The sequence below is a fragment of the Prosopis cineraria genome, unplaced genomic scaffold (assembly GCF_029017545.1).
Source record: "Prosopis cineraria cultivar Desert tree isolate PC_DT_omini unplaced genomic scaffold, ASM2901754v1 PC1, whole genome shotgun sequence".
NCBI lineage: Eukaryota > Viridiplantae > Streptophyta > Magnoliopsida > Fabales > Fabaceae > Prosopis > Prosopis cineraria.
Window position 1 is genome coordinate 53,170,858 of NW_026555332.1, and position 10,249 is coordinate 53,181,106.

Below are 10,249 nucleotides of genomic sequence, written 5' to 3' on the forward strand. Positions count from 1 at the left end.
AACGACTAGTCGAAAAACTTCCCTTTCCCCCCAAAAAAGAAGGGTTACGAAAAACCCGGTCCATTTTTTATTGTTTTGCTTTTTCCAGAAAAAAAAAATTGATAACTCGAGGGACATGGAGTGCAATACGCCACAGATACACAGAGCATGTCTTCAGAATCACGCGTCTTAATTATTTTACATCAAGAAGGGACTTGTTATCATTGAAAAAAAAAATTTATATGTCATTTAACATTTTTATTATCAAGTGTTTACTTGAAACAAAACGTGGCGTGCTTCTGTCTGTATGAACATAAATTATTTAGGTTTTATAATCAAGTTTACGTGATTATTGGCTTTCCAACCAAACCCCTCTCTTCTATTCCCTTTCCCCAAAACTCCCTACTAGTACCCCCTCACCACAGCATCCCTTGCTGACTCTTCCAAAGGCACGTGATTACGTAATTTAATTACATGCACTAATTTTAATTAGAAACACTGTAAGTACGTTTTTTGTTTTTGCTTTCTAACATTTGCTACATAGAGTATTTGTTTAAAAATTAATAATAAAGGCACGCGCGTGAGTGATGAGTCTAATCCGTATCAATAAAGGCAGAGCAGAATTGATTTCCTCCTCCTGATTATTAACGTCGGGTGGTTCGATAGGTCTCCCACGTCACATTCCTCGCGCGAGCTTGAGTTACTCAGTGCTTGTTTATCTCTATCCTCAAATCAAATGAATCAGAGAGGTCCTTCAATTATAGAAACATGCCAAGCAACGATCATTTATTGTCGGTTGTCCATTAGCTTTTCAGATTTGTCATTTTCAAAATTCCAAGCCATGTTTAAAACTTTTTCATACTCCCTTCGGTCCATTTACACGAGTCAATTTCAACCTATTTCATTTTCATCTGCATTAAAGAAAACACAGAATTTATCAAATCTCTAATTTTTTTAATAAATTTATAATTTTATTCTTATTAAACATATATACTTTGATGACACACTTTCTTAAAATAACTTTAAATGAGAAATAAAAAAAAGGGTGATGGAATTATAAATAAAACTGGAGGAAGCATGAAGCATATTCCTCTCCCACCGGGTAAAACGGTTTGTCTGGGTGGATCTTTATTGTGGACGGAAAACCAAATTAGAAGAGGATGGGCCATAGGGTTGGCCCATTACTTCTGGGCAAATAAAGCCCACTTACACACCGAACTCATTTGCAGACTTGAAAGTTTAAACTACTAGAGGCACGGACCCAGTGACCATCCACGGAATCAGCAAATTGTTGAATCATTTCTCAGAAGAAATACGAGGAACTTCCCAAATCAAAACCCTCCGGCATCTTTTCTGACACCGTTGGCACTGTGCTCAACAGTGGGCTATGCATGTAATCACCCGAATCCAAGCCCATATATGAGCACGAAGGCCAGCTGGTTGATGGTTCGAATCCCGTTCCCGTGCCTTGCTCTGAGTATCCGAAGCCATTATCGTAAAACTCATGGCCCATTTCGTAACCTATGGAGGTTGTAATATCCGGTGGCAATGGAGGGAGCTCGGTGCTGTTATCATCATACAACTGGCGGAAGTGGGGCACATTATGCACGTCCATCGGGGGTGATTGATATTGCTGGGAATAAATCTCCGAAGAAACTGCCCAGGCATCACTGTCCTCAATCCCCAAGAGCCCGCCCGAGAGAGCGCATTCCGTCGGCCGATCAGTCGGGTTGGGCTGCTGAGAGAGCAAGTTCGAAGCGAAAAGAGAAGAGAAGTCGTGGTTCTGGTGGGCTTCTTCATCAGGAGAGACAATGGGGGTTACGGAAGAGCCAGGCGGAGTATCTGAGTAGACGAAATTGGTTCGAGCGCGAGAGCCGCGCATGGAGCGCGCTGCTCTGTCGTAGGCCAAGGCAGCTTCCTCAGCAGTGTCGAAGGTGCCAAGCCAGTGCCTTTCTTTGGTCGAAGGGTCTCTAATCTCTGCCGCGTATCTTCCCCACGGCCTTCTCCGGACACCCAGGTACCTTCCTCCCCACCCCGTTCCATGTTGTTGCTCTGGTGTCTTAGCGCTTGTTGTCGCCATTTGCTTCCTTTTGGCCTTGGAAGGCGACGACGAAGTTGATGGGTTCATTAAGTGCTCGGTAAAATGCTTGAGAGACAGGAAATGGAAAGATGGTTGCTAGAACTGGGAGAAGAATCAAGGGAAAGACCCAAGTCTACGAGTAAATGATAGTATATTCGTGACGAAGAGAAAAATGAGAAGAGAGGGGAGACTGGGTTGATAGCATGCAAGGACTCCTCTTTTATTGGCGTTTTGCTGTTTTGTCGTGGGAGTCAGCATGTGAGTCTCCGGTTTAAATAAGAGAGAGCTTGATCACCAAAACTCTCTATAACACCCAACATTCTCTTATTTCCATCTTTGTCCTTGTTCTACGAATTAGTGCCATGCACAATATATATATATATATATATATATAAAAGCTTCTTCTCCAAGTCATATCATAATTGAACAATCTTATCTATCGCAAACGAAAGTCATTGATCTAAAAAAAGAGGGGGGCAGGACAACAGGATCCATCATCACTTTTTAAGGAAAGAAATGAGTTTCAAATGATGGGATAGGTAGAAGTAATATAAAATACATACCTACATGTGTATATATATATATCATTAAATTTGGAGGGAGGAGAAAAGAAAGTTATTAGTCGGTGGCATAATTAGAATTTTAAATGGACGATATAGCATGTTCCCCTCGATACCCCATTTCATCATTATTCTTCAATCAATGGCATAGTTAGAAAATAGCATTTGTTTTGAATTACGAAAGACTATTTAAAATGTTCTTTCTGCCATGGAATACTGCCTATGGTCCATGTTTGCTGCATGGGACCTTTCTATCAAATCATGGGACTGTACATGAACGAGGAGCCAATTATGTCCCCTCCACACTCAATCTAACAAGATTTAGAATCATTAATTATATCTGAAGGCCTCGCTCATTTATTTGATTAGCCAAAGGGGAAAAGAAAAGGGTTTGAGGTTCGTAAGAAGCTCAGTTGCACATTCTAATGATCATTGCAGGTGGGAGAAGCTCCATGCTCTATTTTGATGATTACAAGGGCCCATTCATTGCACATACAAGGTAAGATCTTTCCAGGATAAACTACTTGGAATTATCATTAGTAATTATGAGGATGCTATGACCAGGCTATTCATGGTTTAGCTGCATGCTTATGCATTAGCATGCTCCTCCTGCCGATCGAGATTCTTTGTTGGTAGTGTTACAATTTTTCTCTACTTTATAAATTATTGAACTAATATCTTTTTACGTACTCTACACGTTCTTACCTGTTTAGGCGAAAATAACAATAACATTTTTTTTCTTTAACCAAATTTTAATTTGCAATGTTAGTGAAATAGCATTTAAGTATCTATATAAATATCTTAAATGTTTGTGGTTTTTATATACATGGACCTGCGGTTAAAAATTTTGAGAAGTAACTGATGATCATTCAACCGAAATGTAATGAACCTTATTATTGGAATAACGATTGTCAGTTTGGTGCAATGATTGTACCAATATGAAAAAGGAGAAATTTTATATATCTAGGCTTACATATACTCAATGTACTTATTTCAATCAAATTAAAATACAAGGATTTTTATATATTATTTATTTTATAATAAATTCTTGTTATTAATTTAATTAATATATTAAAATTCACTTATCATAATTTAATTGAATATAAGTATATTAAGTATATGAGAATAAGTATATAAGTTTTACCTTCTAAAAAATATATATTCAACCTCTTGAATGCAATTTGTCACGTATGAATTGCAGCTGTAAGTGTTGGGTTATTTATTTTCTTGTTTATGTGTTGTCATGGGTTACAATTCAATACATCAACCTGTTTCACTCTCGAAGTCTGCTTTTGTCTTTTTAAAAATTTAGAGATGGGTAAGGAAGTTCTAGTGGTATTTGAGGGATTAATTAGGGGCTACGAAATGTTTATTAAATTGTTGGGAAGGTGAGAGTTCGAGTAAAGATTGCAAGATTGGTATTCTAATAAATTATTGTCTCACTTATATAAATTTTTCCTTTTAATAATGGGTTACTTGGGGAATATCATTACGCACCCATGTGCAGCCAATTCGAGCCATCAAATCAATGACATGTTCCACAGTCTTCCACTCTTCCCCTTCTTTTTGTCAAAAACCAAAGCTCACTTTTAAGAGGTGATATAAATTATTGCAAGTTTTTTATTTGATAATTTTGCCAAGTTTGGAGCTAGCTAGCATGTATGCTTCGTATTCCATTACGTTAGTCGTTAGGGAATACAATAGAAACGAAATGGAGCGAAGCCATGTTGGGGAGCATGTGAGAAGAAAGACACATAGGCATAACTTTATTGAGAAAAACAATGAGTAGGCATTTCTTAATTAGAGACAACTAGTTGCAAAACCTGGTGGTTGAACTTTGACCAAATGTCCCATTCTTAATTATAGCGTGGATGAACCACATAAAGATATAGGGAAAACCCTGGCCGTCAGAAAGATTGAACAGTACAAAATCATCCTGAATATTCTTAGTGATTTTAGGTTTCATGACATCTAAGATATCTGTGTGACAATGAAACTATTTTACTTAAGTAGTCCGGCCTGGAATGATGACGCATGGACTAATGGTTTCTGGTAATCAGTTTCTTTTCTTTTCTTTTGCCTGCCAATCCTTATGTGTGAAACTGCATAAAGGGAATCAAAGGGGTTTTCCAAATGGCTAAGATAAATGATGAAATATATAGATGGGTCAAGGAACCTTGAAAAATCTGTAAGAGGAGGAATATGTTAATCCATGCTCCTTTTTGCCGACCCAATTTGCAAAGTTCCATTGGGATTTGGAATATTTGGCTTTGATACTGTTCATTATTTTAGGTTCCTGGTTGATAATGGACTCTGTCTACTTCAATGGCATTTAGTCATGCCTGTCCAAAAGCATATTAACCCCACATCCGCAAAATAAGCAAGTTATAGTCAATGATGCTTTATGATATTTGCATAAACAATATTTAAGTTGTAACCGGCTGTTGCATATGATCAAAGTTCAAACTAAAGATATTAAAATATAGAATTTTATATTAACTCTTACGTTTAAATTTAAGCTTAATGTATTACTTGGCTAATGTTTATATATAAGCATCGTTAGTGAAGTATATGTTGCCAATTTTATAAAAACTGTTAGAATTTCATATTATTATTATATTTCAAGTCTGAGCATGAAGGAAAAGATCATTACGATCTTCTTAAGACGTGTGACGAAATTCTTAATTCATTCCCATTGGATGGTTCTGAATTCTGAAATACAAAAACGCAACATCCTCCCCGTGTGGTTTGCAAACCAATTAGGATATAACACTGATAAAATAGTGAATACAATCTTGACTCAAAATGCAATTAGAAATATGTAAGCTTACAAACAGAAAATGTTCCTAGGAAAATGTAAATAAAGTCAGACATAGCACCTAACAAACCAAGCAAGCATGGACCAGAAATTCAAATGTTAGTATCGAGGAGTTTATTCTTCCTTACAAATTAAGATAAAGTAAATAAAACGCAGTGGGCAATCCCAATCCTATTCATTCTTTTTGTCCTCTAGTTACTACTATAAGAGGGCATCTTTCATTTTCTGGGAACATCCTCTTAAAACATGAGCCTACTAAGCTCGAGGTTTTGCCTTTCTTTCCCATGTGCTGCACTAGTGGGCAATGCAACGTTCTATAGTTCCATTGTGTTTGAGGAGGAAAAAGAAGCCATCTGAAAAATCAAAATAATGTATAAAACTTGTTTTTGATGAACATTCAAGTGTGAAGGAACACTTTGAATTTTAGGAATAGGGACCCGCCTACATCTACAACTACAAGAAGGAGCATGGCTCTCACTAGTCGCTGTGTCCAGGTGTTATGGGAAAATGTGACTCCTACGAAAATTTCGAACCTTTAATAATTCTGCTGGGCCTACACCTTTTTGTGAAAAAATTAGATTCTTTTACTTTATACACATTTTATTATTAATTTTTATATATTTTTTTAATATTTTAAATTCTTAAATTTCTCAAAAGTTTTTACACTTTATTTAAGGGTGGACTTAAAATTTTAAAAAATAAAAATATAAAAATTTAAAATGTAAAAAAAATTAAGAATCAACACTAAATCCGAACAAAATGTAAGAAATTAAAGTTATATTATTTTTCTTTTTTTTTTTCCTTTTTTGTCTGAAAGATAGTGATCCCATGTCTAATGACATCGACCGTTGTGTGCAACTTGCATTTGATAATTCACAGAAAAGAGGGAACCGTCCTTTATCAATTAACTAATATTGTAAAATGCTAATTTAGTTTATGGGTGAGAAATCTGCAGTATCTATCTGTTTTCTTTATCATTGTTAGTAAACATCACATCATAATAATTGATCACAAATTCATATTATATTATCTTGAGAGAGAAAATTTATCTGCTTGACTCATCGATTTGCCTAACTATGGGGTGCCTGGATAAATTTGTTCATTGAAATCCTTTGACAGCTTGCTTGCTTTATGTAGTTCAATGTATTCCAGCTGATACCTAGTCTCGTCTTGATGGAATAATTGGAAGTCAAATGTAATTCTGATGAATTAGAGACGGACATGGAAGGTTTATAGGAATTGCTGTCTGGAAACAATTAACCTCGTAGAATGGCTCCTTCACTGCTGCCGAGCATGAAGTGATTGGAGCTTCACCTTGGAAGACTCTGTATAGAAGTTTGTCTGTGCTATTTGTTACAAGACCTGGATCTCTCAAATAATGCTACTTTACAGGCTTCATAATGAATGGTCGAGGGAGGCAGAAAACTCACCAGCCTATGAAGAATGATCGCTGGAGATTGCTACCACAATATTTTACATGATCGCAAATAAAGAAAGCAAAAGAAGCTACATTAAAGTCCACAGCCAAATAGTTTACCCAAATCGTTACTTTACAGTTTGTTCTCTTTCAAATTGGAAGGACTTACTGGACATAAATGATTCATTACAGAAACCTAGTGCACAAGGGTGCAGAATATGTCAAAAACCAAACTGAACGGCTATCCCTTGAGAAGCAAGTGCTAGGAGAGTGGGTTTTGAAGACATGCTATGGTGTTGAGTAGTAGAGGGTATTTTATAACAGTTAGATGACAGAATTTGACCTTCTGAGACATCTGCTATCGAATTTGAAGGAGGATCAACTGGAGCATCTTGCTTCTTAAGACTTCTCTCCACTGCCATTACTCTCAAAAACTCCTCCAGTGCCCTACACATCCAGTCATATCGGCAGAGTCTGAATGCATCCCTTATGTTCAACTACGAAATCAAATATGCGCTAAAGTTAGTCAAAGATTTTTTTTTTTTTTTTTTTTTTACGGAAGCAACCCTCCATCATATGCATGTGCTTGAAAAACTCACCGTCAAAATGTAAAAACTTCTATATATGTAAGTATATCATTAGAAAGTCAACCAAATTGATGTGCGATTTATTCAGCAGACTTACCCACTGACGAGTACGGTTTTTCTGCTCTGGCCAGGTCTCAAGTTCTTCAGTCACCTCCAAGGCAAACATGTATCCTCTGCAGCCTCCTTCCAGGCAGCATAAGTCCTGGCTGCTTTTGCTTCTAAACTCCCACATTCCTAAGGAAGTTTCCTGAGCAAGGAAGAGTAAATCAGCCTTTTACTTGATGATCATTTCAAAAATTTAACACGACACCATCTGAACATGTTGGGATCCTCTGAATTTGCCTCTTTGTGAAGTTAAAGTCGTATGAGATGAGGTGATGATGAAGGACGGGTTTAATTAAAAGGGAAAAAAAACTTAAATCCATGGAACCTTAGAGAGGCAAAAATTAAGGGGATTTGAATCGACATGTCATGCCTAAAAAAAGTTTGCTCCGTATCCCAAGGGTTACTGTATTATTTACCTCAGAAGATTTGATTACCACAGGTAAAACTAGAAAGTTCGCAAACCGGTGCATGCAGTGAGGGGAGATTTGTGGCATCTCCGTCCTAAATATTTGAATTCGTTCGTAGTTATCATTCCATAAACGAAGTAATGCCGACAAAATTTAGAATTCTTGTGCCTCTTATGTATTTTAGAATTGGTCCGCATTTATGTCATTTTAATGCTTAAGCACTGCACGATGAACTGAAAACTTGAGTTACATTCATTAAGTGGTGAATTGAACCTACTCTTAGTATCCCTTTGACTCCAGCTTCTTCAAAAACTTCACGGCAAGCAGCTTCAGTAACAGTCTCATCATCCTCCCAGCCCCCCTGAAAACACAACAAAGTGAAGCTTAGCTTATAAAGGAAAACTCCGCATGGTAGTGAAGGAAAATGGCGTGGACGAGATCAATTACCTTTGGGAATACAAGGTCGTCACGTTTGGGTGAAGAAACCATAAGAACTTCTATTATGTCCTCCAGATCTCCCTTCTGATGGTTGTTCTTTTTCCATCTGTACGGGATACATCTGATTGTATGGAACACACAGATAAGCAATTTCGATTGAACCATTGATCGCTAGTATCACATCATGCAAACTATAGATGCTTGATAGGAATTCAAAACTATCTAGATGCTAGCTATAACTGCAGTGAAAGATTTGCTTGCTTAAAAAAATGAATTTGATGTGAGCTGCTTATGAATATTCAGCTTTAGTTATTTTCTGTACTTGCTTATGGAAATCTCAAACAGAGACTACCCATTTTGGCAGTTCCTTGCAACTTAAGTTGTTACCCCATCATCAATTACTGTAGACTATTTTTTCTTCTTACTCTCTCTTCGTCCTTTCCATTATTGTATACCTCAAATGTTACACATGACTTTCCATGGACAAATCTTTGTGGCTGGGGGGGGGGGTATGATCCACTTGGGGATGTAAACAGAGCACCAAAATTTTCAGACCTGCTAATCATAGCAGGCTGAAAGCAATCATCAACGTCTTTGATAAGTGGATCCTACTTACCCCCCGTATACTGTGCTACAATGATGTTATTCATAAACAAGACTGCATATTTTTATAATAATGATGCAAGCCAAAACAGAACACGTAATATAAAGACTTTAATTTAATGTGTTAAGTCAATGATAATATGGCCCCACTGCCGCAATATGATTGCAAGGGACAAGCCTGGAAAACTACAGCGAAATATACTAACACTGGGCAGAGAAGATAATTATATTATACATAAACTGATAGAGATGCCCTTCTCGATTTTTCAAAACAAGTCGGATAACCACTCCTGAATACGAATTTAATATATATATTTTTTTATTGTATGGATGACACTAGACAAGTGAAGAGAGATGGGAAGGATGAAACGAAGAGATAAATTAGAACCCTTAGTTATATGTCGTTAAAGGTGGTTCTTCTTCTTCTTCTTCATCTATAGGGAGTATCTTAGAATCTGAAATTTAAACTGACTAACTGCCCAAGGATTATAATGCATGTCAAGAACGAAAATAATGATGAGGTCAAGAAGGTCTGGTTTGAAGAAAGACTTACCCAGAGACAAGGCGCAAATTGTCTTTGTAACGTTGTCGAAGTCGTCCCGTTCGTGCTGACACTTGTACAGACGACATGGCAGGTTCTAATTTCTAGTTGCAGCCCAAAGAATCTTAAAACAGAGGAATATCAGAACAAAATGGAGAGTGTCACCCAGCTTAAGCCTTCATAACGCTGAGATAAAATGAAACAAGTTTCTGAAGCACAACCAAGATGAGAAAGAGAGAGAGAGAGACAGAGAAGAAAGGAAAGATTATATTGTGGCCAAGGTTAGCGTTATGGATTAAAAGATTGACCAAGTGGAGGTTCTAAGTATGGTTGTTACAGTTTTAAATGGCTTTTTTTCTGTTCCTTCTCACCAAATAGCAAAAGTAACACGAACCCCTGAATCAAGAATCAATAGAAGACCAAAGAGGAAAGAAAAGGAAGAAATGGTTTACACAGAAACACAGAGCAATGCCTTTCTGCGAGGGCCGCACCAACGGCATCGGTTTATATAGTAAACGCAATCACAAAAACTCAAACTAGTAAAGCGTTAGTTTTAAATTTTTAATATTCATGCAAATATTTTAATCGGCATCTTAACATCGCAACCGAAGCGTCTGATGAAGCGTTGGGATTTTTCATGTGAATATACTTTAATTAATTTATATCTCCTTGCATTTTATTTTCCAGCTGCATTATGAATGTGATTATTTATAT

The 10,249-nt window shown here is 36.9% G+C and overlaps 2 protein-coding genes across 2 annotated transcripts; both read right to left on the minus strand.

Moving 5' to 3' along the window:
- Positions 1-928: 928 nt before the first annotated feature.
- Positions 929-2,287, minus strand: LOC129294928 (ethylene-responsive transcription factor LEP-like). Its single transcript, XM_054933396.1, has one exon. The coding sequence runs from the start codon at positions 2,105-2,107 to the stop codon at positions 1,283-1,285; it is 825 nt and encodes a 274-aa protein (XP_054789371.1). The 5' UTR covers positions 2,108-2,287; the 3' UTR covers positions 929-1,282.
- A 4,638-nt stretch (positions 2,288-6,925) lies between these two features.
- LOC129307020 (nudix hydrolase 13, mitochondrial-like) lies at positions 6,926-10,024 on the minus strand. Its single transcript, XM_054947875.1, has 5 exons — positions 9,548-10,024; positions 8,401-8,512; positions 8,231-8,314; positions 7,539-7,688; positions 6,926-7,351 (listed from the first exon to the last, which is right to left on the minus strand). The coding sequence occupies exons 1-5, from the start codon at positions 9,622-9,624 to the stop codon at positions 7,076-7,078; spliced, it is 699 nt and encodes a 232-aa protein (XP_054803850.1). The 5' UTR covers positions 9,625-10,024; the 3' UTR covers positions 6,926-7,075.
- Between the last annotated feature and the right edge of the window lie 225 nt (positions 10,025-10,249).

Excerpts from the sequence above, each read along its gene's own strand:
- LOC129294928 (XM_054933396.1), bottom strand. The coding sequence starts at position 2,107 with ATGAACCCATCAACTTCGTCGTCGCCTTCCAAGGCCAAAAGGAAGCAA.
- LOC129307020 (XM_054947875.1), bottom strand. The coding sequence starts at position 9,624 with ATGTCGTCTGTACAAGTGTCAGCACGAACGGGACGACTTCGACAACGT. Across the intron at positions 8,315-8,400 it reads ACGACCTTGTATTCCCAAAG|GGGGGCTGGGAGGATGATGA; the intron begins GTAATTGATCTC and ends TTGTGTTTTCAG. Across the intron at positions 7,352-7,538 it reads AAAACCGTACTCGTCAGTGG|TTGAACATAAGGGATGCATT; the intron begins GTAAGTCTGCTG and ends TTGATTTCGTAG.